This window comes from Macrotis lagotis, chromosome X (genome assembly GCF_037893015.1).
Source record: "Macrotis lagotis isolate mMagLag1 chromosome X, bilby.v1.9.chrom.fasta, whole genome shotgun sequence".
NCBI lineage: Eukaryota > Metazoa > Chordata > Mammalia > Peramelemorphia > Peramelidae > Macrotis > Macrotis lagotis.
Window position 1 is genome coordinate 686,621,324 of NC_133666.1, and position 13,133 is coordinate 686,634,456.

At 45.5% G+C, this 13,133-nt stretch overlaps 1 protein-coding gene across 1 annotated transcript in view; it reads left to right on the forward strand.

The window, feature by feature from the left end:
- Positions 1–13,133, forward strand: part of SEZ6L (seizure related 6 homolog like) — a 267,843-nt gene that overhangs the window by 25,898 nt on the left and 228,812 nt on the right. Inside the window, exons 2-5 of the mRNA XM_074202257.1 lie at positions 3,969–4,323; positions 4,440–5,131; positions 5,434–5,657; positions 5,752–5,926. Coding sequence (XP_074058358.1) covers positions 3,969–4,323; positions 4,440–5,131; positions 5,434–5,657; positions 5,752–5,926 — 1,446 coding nt within the window. The remainder of the gene's footprint in view (positions 1–3,968; positions 4,324–4,439; positions 5,132–5,433; positions 5,658–5,751; positions 5,927–13,133) is intronic.

Here is a 13,133-nt window from a genome sequence, read left to right on the forward strand (position 1 = left end):
ATAAGAGTTACTTAGGATCAGACTAGATCAGTGGTTATGTTTATTTAGAATTCCAGGGTGTTTTTTTTTTCTTTTTCATCTTGGCTTAGTTTATTTGACCATCTATGCTTAACCCACTATAACTAGCAGCTCATGAAGAAATCCTCTTTTTGCTTTGTTCTGTGTGTAGAATGTCTCATACACAATCTGTTAGCAGCCTGGACCTTAATTCTGGAGGAGGAGACAGACATCTGGAGCTAGTCTTCCCAGGTGCTGAATTATTGATATTCAGTCCCTTGGAAAAACTGGACAAGTCTTGTCTTCAACTTCCTCCAGCTTCTCCCTTTAAAATACATTTAATCTCTTTTGAAACTTTTTCTTCTGTAATCCTAATGTCTTTATACCCAGAACCCTATAATCTGACCTTTTATATCCCCTGTATTAAAAATAATTCAAGATTATCTACTCTGTAGCCCCTTCCTTCATGGTCTTTCTCTCTGCTAAGTCAAAGGTCTGGTAAAAGATAATCAGTTGGTTAAATGAATAAGGAATAAGAAAGACTTTAATATGCCCAATGTGTCATGTTACCCAGCAGTGTGGCTTTTACTAGCTCCCAGGGTCCTCTTGAGAGGTCTTTGTGACCAAGCAAAGATGGCTAATTGTGCCTCCCTCCATTTCCTCATCTTAAGCATGATGAGTTTGAATTGGATTTAGATGATCCAAAGGTCCTTTTCTGTTGTGTACCAGGTCAGTGATGCAGTGGCTAGACTTGTTGGACCTGGTGTCTAGAACACCTGAGTTTGACTCCTGGCGTAGACATTTACTTTGTATGAAGTATTTTAACTTACATAAGCCTCAATTTCCTTCTATAAAATGGAGATTTTCCTGGGATCGGATGAGATGATATTAATTCGATGTTATGTAAAATGCTCATTATTATTGTGTTGGTGATGATGAAAATAAAGATGCACTATTGAACAAGGTCATAGACTGAATTAGCATCAGAGCCAGGACTAGAATTCAGGTTTGCTGACTTCCAGGCAAGGATTTATTACATTACATTGCCCTGCCCCCTATCCCAGAAAGAGTGAATTTCAGCATTTCAGAAACTGAGAAATAAAAGAAGGAATAGAGATATTTCTAGGGAGAGAACTGAATCAGGTAATTTAGAATTATAGACAGAGACCTGAAAAATCATCTAACCTAACTTTTCCATTTTATTGAGAAGGAAACTGGGGTACAGGGACTTTAAAAGGAATTTTTCCCAACGTCAAAAATTGGTAAGCAGCAGAGCCAGAATTAGAGCTGTCTTCTGACTCCAATTATAGCACCAAACCATTGCACAGCATTGTCTCTACTGTATTTTCCTAATCTGAGATCTGATGATGCTAGTACAGATTTACTCAGATTCTCCCTCTCAGCACCAGGTGCTTTCCCAGTCTGTGTGTGTACCTTTGATTTTCTCTTTTCTCTGTCTGTCTCTGGGTCTCCTCTGCCTTTACTCTGTACCCTTTCCCCTTTTTCACCTGTTGATGATGATCAAATGATCAATCAATTTGATCAATGATCAAATCAACAAACCTCCAACAAGGACTGACTATATGTTAGGAGTACATGTCTTGGTTCTATCAGTTGGGTCTCCAAGCAATAGAAGGCTTCATAAGAGATTTGGTAATCATGTCCAGGAACTCTCCAGAGTCCTTTGGTTGGAGGTGAGATCAGTAGGGAGAACTTCAAAGATTCCAAACAAACATCAATCTCAGCCCTAAGGAGTAGAAAAAGAATGGAAGCTTCTGGGGGAAGGCTTGAGAGCTGTCTCTTTTTGAGTTGGTTCTGTTCTCCCAGGACATTGCACAGCAACTGGGTCAAAGTATCCACTTAATCAAATCCTGGTGAATTGAATTGTAAAAAAGAGATGAAATTCAGAATCCCCCTGATGGTGCCAACAGTACATATTGAGAATGGGCCTGTGTGACACTGGCCAAGTCACTTAACCCAATTTCCTCCAAAATAAAGAGAGAGAAAATAAGCAAAAAATATGAAATTCAATGACACCTGATGTTTCTGACAATGTATCTATCATTGTAGAATGATGATGATGATGATGATGATAATGATGATGATGATATTTGTCCTTTGTTATTAAAGAAGACCATGACATCAGGAAAGATGATGCCATGACAAGCACATGAATTGAATTTGAGTGAGGAGATGCTATCCTCATTTTCTCCTCCTGAGTCATCTGGATACAGTGGCCAGATAAGAACCACAACAACTGGAGATGGCCCTGAATATGAGGCAATCAGGGTTAAGTGACTTGCCCAAGGTCACATATCTAGTAAGTGTCCAGTGTCTGAGATTAAATTCAGACTCCCATCCTTCTGACCCCAAGGTCAGTGCTCTATCCATTGCACCACCAAGCTGCCTCCCCATAGCAAAAAAAAAAAAAAAAAATTGAAATCTAGAGTCCTGAGTTCAAGGATTCTCTTACACTGCATAGCTATATGACCTCGAGCAAGTTTCTTCTCCACTATGGAGCTCAATTTTGTGTTCTATAAAATGTGTTGATTAGATGATCTCTGAGATTCCTTCCACTTCTCACATCCTGTGATATGGCTATGGACCTTAGTTTCTTTATCCTGTCAGATAGGTAATGAACTAGGAGCTAATAGAGATAATTCTTCAGTGCAGGTTCTTCATGATGACATAGGAAGCTCTCTCATTCTCTCTCTCTCTCTCTCCTCTCTCTCTCTCTCTCTCTCTCTCTCTCTCTCTCTCTCTCTCTCTCTCTCTCTCCTTCCTTCTCCTCCTCCATTCTTCCTCCTTTTTCCCCTTCCTCCTCCTTTCCTCTCTGTATCTCTCTCTTTCTCCTATTCTCTCCTGTTCTTTCTCTCTCCTCCCTCCTATTTATCTTTCTGTCTCTCCCTCTTATTTCTTTCTCCTATTCTCTCATCTGTCTATTCTATTCTTTCTTTCTGTTCTCTCTCTCTCTCTCTCACGCACACACAGACACACAGACACACACACACACACACACACACACACACACACACACAAACACACACAGAGTCTTTAATAAGGATTTCCAGCTTCACTGCTCCTTCTAAAGTTCCATTTGCTCCCGTTGTTGCCTGTGAGGATGCTCTCCATCTGCTCATGCTGCCTGCTAAAGGGGCCTGTATATATACATTCAAACAAATGAGGAATCTTCTAAATTGGGGTGCGCCAGGTGAGACTGCCCAGGCATTAGGAGAGAACCATCAGCCAATGGCCGATGGGTTCTATATCCAGAGTCTCCCTACCCAATTCCTTTCCATTCCTTAGAGACAGGGGGTGAGTTGTTAGTGGCTCAAAACAGGGCCCTTTTCCAGTCGGGAAAAACTCAAAGAAATTAATCTTGCTCCCTTTTATGGATGGGGGCTGGAGGTCTTTTGGTGCAACGGGCTCTGTAGGCAGGGGAGCTGAGGAGAAAGGAAGGCAGGGAGGATCCCACCTCAGGGAATTAATTGTTTGAACCTGCTTGGGCCAGGCTACCTGTCTGTAAAGGTTAGGGAGAGAAAGACCTCTGAGATCAGTCATCAGAAGCACTGTTTTTGAAGACAAAAGTCTTTGACTGGAAGACCGAGGTGTATGACCTTGTATAAGTCATTTGCCACTCTCTAGACCCAGTTCCCTCCTTTGTAAAAAGAGGAGGTGAAACTTCAGGTTCGGAACCCCTGATTCTATGGGGGAGGGCGAGAGGAGGCTGAAGGGAAGGAGGATGAAGAGGGGGAGACTGGGGTGAACTTTGAAGCGAGGGGAACGCTGAAGGTGTAAATCAGAGGAGAGAAAGAGAGAGAGATACCAACCTGCACTCCCTACGGGGAGGCTGAGGGCGAGGAGGGAGCCTGGGGGAGAGGAGGAAGGCTGGGGGAGGCCAGGCAGGCTGGGGGAGGGCGCACTCCGGCGGCCACGCGGAGTCTCTTTCTCTGGCTCCCCTCTCCCCCTAGTCTCCCCTCCCTCCTCTTCGCTTCCCTCCCTGCCTGCTCACCGCTTGGCACAGCCTCAGCCCCAGCCCGTCTCCCTCCCCTCCTCCCTCTCCTCTCCCCCCCCTCACTCTACCGCCCGCCGCCCGCGCTGGCTCCCTCGCTCTCTCGCAGGCTGGCAGGCTGGCTGGGCGCTCCACACCAGCCGCCGGGATTGCAGGACTGAGAGCGCCTCCGGTCGCCTCCCGCACGCCTGCCGGGGCTCCCCTGGCCTGGGCCCCCTCCCCCACTCGGGCGTCCCCTCCCCCTCGCTCCCCTCCCTCTCTCCCCACGCGCGCGGCGGGACCGACCCGGAGCCCCGGAAAGCCCTAGCCCACGGGCAAGAGAAGCGGCCGAACCCCAGCCCGCCCTCCGTCCCTCCTCCTCCTCTCCTTCCTCGTCCTCCTCTTCCTCCTCCTCCTCCCTCCCCCATCTCTCCTCCTCGCTCCTGGCCAGCCCAGTCCTTGGGGCTCCCCCTGGCTTGGCTGCTGGGTCCCCGCCGCAGCCGCCACCTCCGCCGCGGTCTCCTCCAGGATGCCGGGGTCCGGGCCGCCGGCCGCGGGGCTCCTGGCGCTCTCGCTGCTGCTCGTCCTTCTGCTGGGGAGCCGGGCGACTCAGCCGGGAGGTAGGAAAGGACCTCTGCCCCCAACACCCAATCCGTGCCGAAGCTGGGGGCCGTGGAGGGGGCGCGGTGGGCAAAGTTGAGTGTGGCGGGTGGGGTGCGCTTCGGAGTCACCCGGGAGCTCCCTCTTTCCCGGCACTCACACCTGCACGCGGTGGTCCCTTCTCTTGCCAGGCGGAGGTTGTCCCAGGCTCCGGTGATGCCCCCCCCCGCCCTGCCAACGCACACCCATCCACACGCTCCAGGCCAGCACAATCCCGGGGCCCCCCAGAATACGAAAGCGCAAAGGAGACTCCGGGGCGTCCCGGGGGGGGGGGGGGAGGCAAGGAAGGGTGGAGGAGATTGGGACGTGATGAGATCGCGGGAGAGGGTCGAGGAGTGTGGCCCCGGACCCCCGGCTTTCCCGACCGGGCGTTCCCAACGAGGGCGTCCTGGACCGGGAGCCGGGGAAGGCTCGGCTCCGAGTCCCCGCTTGGGTCTCTGCGGGGGCCACCTCAGCCTACGGCCTGCCAGGAACTTCTAGGGCGTAGCTTCCCAAAGGGAAGGGCCGATCCCAGCTGGGAACTTTAGGGGAGGGGGAGCATGAAAGAGGGAGGCAGGCTCCTAGCCTGAAAGAACTCCCATAGTAGGGAGCCCCGATCGACTCCACCTCTCCTCCTCTCAGCCTGAGATCTCCAAGCGCCTCGGGCTTAGAGGGCTGACGAGAAAGTCCAGACTGCTTTCCATCTCTTGGGGAGATGGCAAGGTTTGAGCCAGAGCGGCTCCCTAAAGCTCTCTCATCTCCCAGTCCCTAACCCCACCCTTTTCCCCACGGCCCCCTCCCCACAGGTCCCCTGGATGCTCTCTCCAGAAAACTTGAGGTGGGGGGGAAGAAGGGCGAGACCTTCCCCAACTCAGCAAAGGGTGACCCAAAGAGTTCAGGATTTGGACCTCGAAGACTCCGAGGAGTCTCCATTATGATTTCCCTTTCAACCATCACCAGCTACACACTCCCCAGTACCGGCAACAGCGCCCCTCATGTTGAAAGAACTAACAGGGCTGGAACGGCCCAGGTTGCGGGGAGGGGGAGAACCTCCTAAGCAGGAACCTTCGGGGACAAACGTTTGCCTAGTTCCAGCCTCTAGTCTGGGCTGTCTCGGACCCCAGGCCGGGTCTGAGCCGCTCGGCTCTTCCCTGTGGCCAGAGCCCAGGCTCTCCCACACCTGCGTGTTCAGCACCGGATCCTGCGGACAGCTCCCCAGCGCGGGGGCGCCTGGCTTTTCTCTCCTTCGAGTTTTTCCAATTTCGAATGCATCTAACTCTCATATCCAGTTGACTATGAGTACGTGTGCAGACTAGAGAGAGAAAACACTGCCTGACCCTTTTGTTTAACAAGCATATCGTTAAAGCCCCCAGGCTTGAGGAGCCAGTGGTATTCACAATTTACACCAGGCTTGGACGGTCTCACTCAGAACAATTGTTTCATTGAAAGAAGAGGTCCCCGCTTGCCACAGCATGCCCCCATCCTAATTAGCTGCCTCTTTCAAATCAAAGGCTTACTACTGCCTTTGAAATTTCCTCTGCCCCACCAGACCCCCCCCCCCTTTTGAAACTGGACACTCACAGGACAAAGAGAATCCACCCTGTAGAGTCCCGAGATCATAGAAGAGAAGAAACCAACCAGAGAGGATTTTGCCCTCAAACCATCATTATCTCTGCCCACGAAGCCTTCTCCCACAGGCCCCTTTCAGAAAAGGCAGGGCTTAAAGACATGGACGGTGACATCTTGCATTAAGTCAGGCATTTGGATGAGACTTTGTTTTTCCTTTGCAGATGAGGAAACTGAGTCTCTGAAAAATAAAGTGATTTACCTTAGCCCAGATAGAAAGTTGGTGACAGAACCAGGGACTACAACCCAAGTCTCCTAATACCAAGTTCAATGGTCTTTTCCCCCACTAGAAATTCTCTGTTTTTCCAGTGTTGCTCACATTTTGTCCAGCTGTCCAATGCTGCATGGCAAGCCAGCAAATATTTTTAATTAACTTTAGGTCAGCAGTCAACTGATATAACATCTACCAAGGGCCCATTAATAAGCATGTTTTCTAGCTTCAAGATACTGACTCATAAGAGAGTGAGTGAAGATAGCCAACAGATAGTTACTGCTAAGATGGTATCATCAAAGGTGGCCTTCATTACATTTGACCTTGATATTAAATTGCTATTTTTCATATCAAGAGGCAAAGAAGTAAAATGGGAAGAGATAATTCTTGTCCTTGACTTTGATGCTATTATATGACCTTGGGTATTATATAACATGACCTCTCTGAACCCCAAGTTTACTCAGCTAAAAACAAGGGGATTGGATTAGCCTAGAATTCCTCCTGGATCTGACTTCCTATGTTCTAGTTTCCTTTTTGAGCTTCAACAGTTTCTGTTCTGGCCCTGCCAACATGTTCTAAAGTCCCATTCAGCTCTGAGAATGGATATTCTGCATCCCAAGGTTTCTTCCAGCATCAACATCTCATGTTATAAGCTCCCTCCTAATTCTTGCTTCTCTATCTCTCTAATAAAAAAAATCTCAAATGATCTAGAAATAATAACGAATGGATAAAATCTAAATCCAGAACTCCCTTTTAGGAAAAAGTTTGTATTCATTGAAACAAACTTGTTTCCATATGGCTCCGCTTTTATCTGTATGCCATTTTAATCAATGACATGAAAAAGCAAAATCTGATTCTTGGTGTCATATCATGTCAGTGATAGTATATCTCATGAGGAGACTTGTAGAAGGAAAGGGTAGAAAAATGAAGGTAGTGATGTAAAGATGAGTTTACAGTAATTCTTTTGAATTTTTAAAAGAAGTATTGCTTCATGAGGCTGAGATTTGCTATTTCTGAGTTGCAAGGTTGAAGCCAAGCCCAGCTACATGTATAATCTTGGGCAAATGTCTTTTCTTCTCTGGACCTCAACTTCCCACTCTGTAAAATGAGAGGATTGTCCTCTTAAAGTTCCTTCCACTCTAAGTCCTTTGTGAATAAAAAAAAATCCAAACTTGAGGTTTTGTAGCCACATGGCTAAGCATAAGCACTGTAAGTTTGTGTTTACTCTATGGTTCCTCCTTTATGAGTCCCTTGGATTCCCATTTATAGTTACTTCCTCAGGAGGATCTTTCTCTCTTGGCTGATGGAATCTTACTGGTGTTCAGATGATTCAGTTGAGCACACATAAGTCAAATGATTCATTCCCTCCCCCCTTCCAGGAATAAAAGATGGATCTCATCAGGGAGGGGGTGCCTTGTTCCCTACATCATATTCCAAAACATATTCCTGCAAGTTGCTTGGTGGGGAGGGGAGAAGACTCATTTTAGTTACAATTTCATTTTCAGCTTCCCATCACTGTTCTCCACTAGGGGGTGCTCAAGCTAAGACGTGAGGGAGGGGAAGAAGAATAAATTGGAGCAGCTTCCTCTCCCCAACCCAGCTGGGGCAGAAGGAAGAGGGATGGGATAGATTTTTGACCTACTCAACCCTCAGCTACATAAATGAACCATTAAGAGAGAGCCCTGCCCTGATTTCAAGTTGTCTTTTTATTCCCTCTGAAGGAACAGTGTGACCCAGAGGAAAGCATGCTGAACTGGGAGCCCAGTATTCAAATCCTGATTGTATCACTGACTAGCTGGCCGACTTTAAGCAGGTGTCAACATCTCTGGGTCTCAGTTTCCTTCTCTGTAAAGTGGAGGGGTTGGACTAATATCTCTGAGGTGTCTTCCAACTTTAAGTCTATTAAATTCCTATGATTTTCAATTTCATAACCATCACCATCCAGAGTTCACATCTATAAGAGAAATATTAATGGCCACCACCTTTTAAGGCTTAGCTCAGGTTTCACACCCTCTATGAAGATTTCTCTTCTAACCAACCTGCCCCTTATCATAAATGATCATTCCATCCTCAGATCACACAGTCCTTTCTTTGCATTTCTCTTAGGCACTTACTGTTCTTATTATGGCTATTTGCATATGAATGATCTATTAGACATTAAGTTCCATAAGAATAAGGATCAGTTATGTATTGCTTAGCACAGTTCTCTGGACTCTGAAGGTGCTTAATAAATGTTTGTTGAATTACATTGTTGAGCGAGAGTAGAGATGGTCCCTTGGGTGTCAGGGAGGAAGAAGGAATATGGAATGGTGATTGGCATGACTGTGAGGGAGGATTCTCCCAGAATGCATTTTTTCTAACAGCAGGGACATCATAAATGCACAATGGTCCTTCTGTCCTTTCACCATTTCACAGCACGCAATGGCTTAATGCATTGAACTGGATGTGAAAGGGCACGAATGAGCTGTTTAAGGTAGCCTGGTTGACTCTGGCTTATCTCTTAGGGACTCAGGTGAGTGAGTTCTTGGGAACAGTTCATCATGAGAGTTGAACTGACACAAAGACTTCAGACCCCTGTTGCCAAAATGAAGCAGATGGCTGTGACAATTATCTTGGTGACCTGGGCCAAAGTCACAGGGCTTGGGAAGGAGAGAGATTTGCTTGCCTTTGGCTGTTGGGAGTTTGGCATAAGCTGATACCTATTTTCCAGTTTCTTGTTGCTTAGTCTCCGAAACTGAGAGATCCTGATTGTCTCAGATTGGCCTGCAAGGAGGCATTACAAAGATCAACCTCATAGTCTTGATTCTAATTCATTTCTGGGAGAAAGGGATGAAAATCCAGAAAGACATGTGAGATAAATTGTGTCCTGGGTCTGGTGAGATGTAAAGGAAGAAGAGAGACATCAAATGCATACTAACTAGTAATAAAAGCACTAGACTTAGAATCAAACCTCTCAGTCTCAGTTTTCTCATTTGTAAAATGGAAAGTTTAATAGAATCTATATCAGAAGACTTTCATAAAAATCAAAAATCATATTGTCAAAATACCCCAAAAGTTCCTTATAACTGTGAGTGATTCTGGTATTATAAGTAGTGGCGAGATGGACAGAATCCCAAAAGCCCAGATTCAAATCCTACCTTTGACACATTAATTGTTTGATTCTGGGTGAATCATTTACATTTTCTGATATTTCTGAGTCTCAGTCTCCATTTCCTCCACTGAAACACACTGCCTTATTACACCATGCAGTCTCACTTCCCTTCTCAAAGTTTTTCTCTTTTGTAAAGTGGGAGGAGCTCTGCTCTGCTTTCATCATGTGGAAATATGATCTAAAAGGATTGCTGTAAAAAATGAATGTGATTTTATATGTGTACGTATGTGTGTGTGCATGTGAAATACTTGGAAAACCTGAAATCACTATATAAATTCCAGTCATGATTTTATTGTTATGATGATGATGATGATGATGATTAGATCAGATTATAGTGCCCTGTTAGATTGTAAGCTTCTGATATCTATCCTGCCTTTTTTTGTGTACTTCCGTCCCTACCACTGCTTGGTAGGTATTAGCTACTTAATCAAGATGTTTGATAGAAATAATGAGGGAAAGTTTGTTCTGCTTTACAAATGCAAGATACTGTAATAATTAGCATTATTCGCCTACCTGATACATCAACAGTAACAGATCCAGAGGAAGAGAAAAATAAAGGAGAATTTTGACAGGAGGAGGGTCCTATAAAGCTTGCCTGATTTGGTCAAAGAAAGGCATGGGGCCCTCATTTTCCCCCCTTGAATCACCTGGGTTGAGAATGAGAAAACCGGGATCCTATCAGGATGTCTGTCACAGAGGGTGATGTGGACCACTGTCCACTAGAGGTTGTGATGAGACCACAGAAAGCCTCCTGAATCCTGGGAATGAGAATTGAGGGAACTACATAGCTGAGCTCCTGAGCCCCAGACTGTCCATGATTTTGAATAAATATCATTTTGTTTGTCTGCAGTGGACACCTGACCCTTGATTACTAAACTCCAGTAAACAGTGGGGGCTTTAATGTATGCTGAATATTGGTTAAAGGGATGGAGGGGGAAAGAGGAAGAAAATCCAGGGCAGTCTGCCAAAACGTCTTGGTGAGAAAGAACGACTTACACTAAGGTTTAAAAGGCATCACCCACCCTTTTCACCACTACTGCCAACCCACACCAATCCTTCAAAGTAGAAGCATAGGCATATTATCTGCCATGTTATTCAGATTCAAATTCAGATTCAGTTCTGACTTTATTGCTCACTATTGTTTTAAGAAGCAGAGCAGCACCATAGTGCATACACCATTAGGTCTGCAGTCAGGAAGACTCAAATCTGGCTTCAGACATTAACTAGCAGTGTAGCCTTGGGCAAGTCACTTAACCCAGTTACCTCATTATATCCTCTGTAAAATGAGCAGGAGAAGAAAATGGCAAATCACTCCAGTATTTCTGCCAAGAAAATCCCAGATGGGGTCATGAAGACATGATTGAAAAATGTTTAAGCATCAAAAACCTGTGTTGACCTTGGGCAAGTCATTCAAATCTCTGGTAACCTCAATTTCCTTACCTATAAAATGAAAGATTTGGGCAAGATTCCAAGATTCCTTCCAACTATAAATCATGACCTCTACTTTATAGTTAGTAAACCGAGGTTCAAGAAAAGGCAGAGTGGTTTATTTCAGATCAGTCAGAAAGTAAATGTCAAAACCAAAATCCATGTCTAATTTCCTTATGAAAATTCCACGTTTCTTTCCTTTGTCCTGAAACCAAAATCTACTGGGACAATTTTTGTGAATCCTAAAACCAGAATGTGGGTATGTGGAACAAAACATTAGACTTGGAGTCAAGAAGACTCACTTTGGATGCTTAATCGCTTTGTGACCCTAAACAAATTACTTCACCCTTCCATTCCTCAGTTTCCTTATTTGGAAAATAAGGTGGTTGGACTAGATGAATTCCAAGGTCCCTTTCAATACAGGTTTTGTATTTTATGTCTCATGATGCTCCTGAGGCTGTACTGGTGTGAAAAAAAAGTCCATGTGATTGAGAAGCAAGGGCCTAGGAGCCGAGAGGCCTGGCTTTACTACTCGCTGGGATGAGACCCTCAAGCCCATTATGAAAAATGAACGGGCTAGGCTTGGTGACATTCTTCAAGGTTTCTATGAGCCCCCCAAACTCTATGTTCCAAGGTGTTCTGATATTCTTTGTTCTATGGTTCCTTCTTTTTCCTATATTCTTATATATTAAGCCCTCCCTTGGTTCTGATATTTTCTCTTCTAAGACCCCTTCCAACTCTAACAGAACATGTTCAGACTCTTCCCAGCTCTAACATTTCCTGTTTTAAGACCCTCCCATCACTGACATTTCCTGCACCAAGAACCCCACATTTCTGTCCTTCTCTGTTCTAAGGTCATCCCAGCTTTAACATTCCTTGTTCCATCATTCTTCATTCCTAAAGTCTTCTCAGCTCTGACATTCTATGTTTTAATGGCCATTCAAATGCTAATATTTTAAGGTTCTAGGAGTCTAATACCCTTATTCATTGCCCTCTGTTGGAGGAGACAACTCCTCTTGTTTCATATATAAAGACTAGCTGATAACAGGTGATGTTTGTTCTTTGTTCTCAAAGACCATCACATCAGAAAGGTGATGCCATGACAAGCACATGAATTGGATTTGAGTTAGAGGGGCAGTGCTAAGCCACCAGTTAAGTCATCAGTCCTTCCTCATTGTCAGATATGAATCAGGACAACTTAGAGATAGCCCTGGTTGTGAAGCAATCAGGGCTAAGTGACATGCCCAAGGTCATATGTCAAGTAAATGACAAGTATCTAAGGTTGGATTCGAACTCCTATCCTCCTGACTCCATGACCAGTGCTCTATCCACTGCACCACCTAGTTGCCCATGTACCCTGGCCATAGGCATTCTGCAGTCTTAGGAAACAGTCAAGGGACTCTTGAGTCTTCTGAAATCAGGGCTAAAGCAAGTTGGGACTTTCCTGGTGTGTCACAGTCTTTCACTATAGCTAAGTTGCTGAATTTTTCTTGGTGGCCAGGAAAAGGAAGAAGCTCTCTTTGAAAAAAAAGTGGCTAACCCTAGTCCTTTGTTTGAGTTTTTCATACCTCTATCCATCTAGCTCAGATTATAGAGAGCAGAGGCACTCAGGTAAAGGAATTGTGCTGCCAGAGTCCCCGGCAGCACAGGTAGAACATGTGAAAACAGAGATACGCAAAATATACAGCAGTCTGAGACGGCTGATGATTTGCATGGCATTTCCTATTGGTTACATGACAGACATAGGGGCATTGGTGGGTCAAATGTTGATTGGCAGATCAGCCAGTCAGTCACAGAAGATGCGAGACATTAAACACATCATTCTCTCCTTTCCCCTCCATTGATTCAAGGCAAGAAGAGGATGCATCATTTGGTCTTGTTCCTGAGATGTGATTATTCCTAAATCCTGAGATGGTTGCTTAGTGGATATAGCAGAAAGCATGAGGGATTGGAGTCAAAGGACTTGGGTTCAAATCTTAACTTTGCCACATATTCCCTGGGGGACCTTGGCCAATCCACTTCCCCTCTTTGGGTCTCAGCTTCTTCACATGTAAAATAAAGGAGATTAGATTAGATGACCTTAATGACCC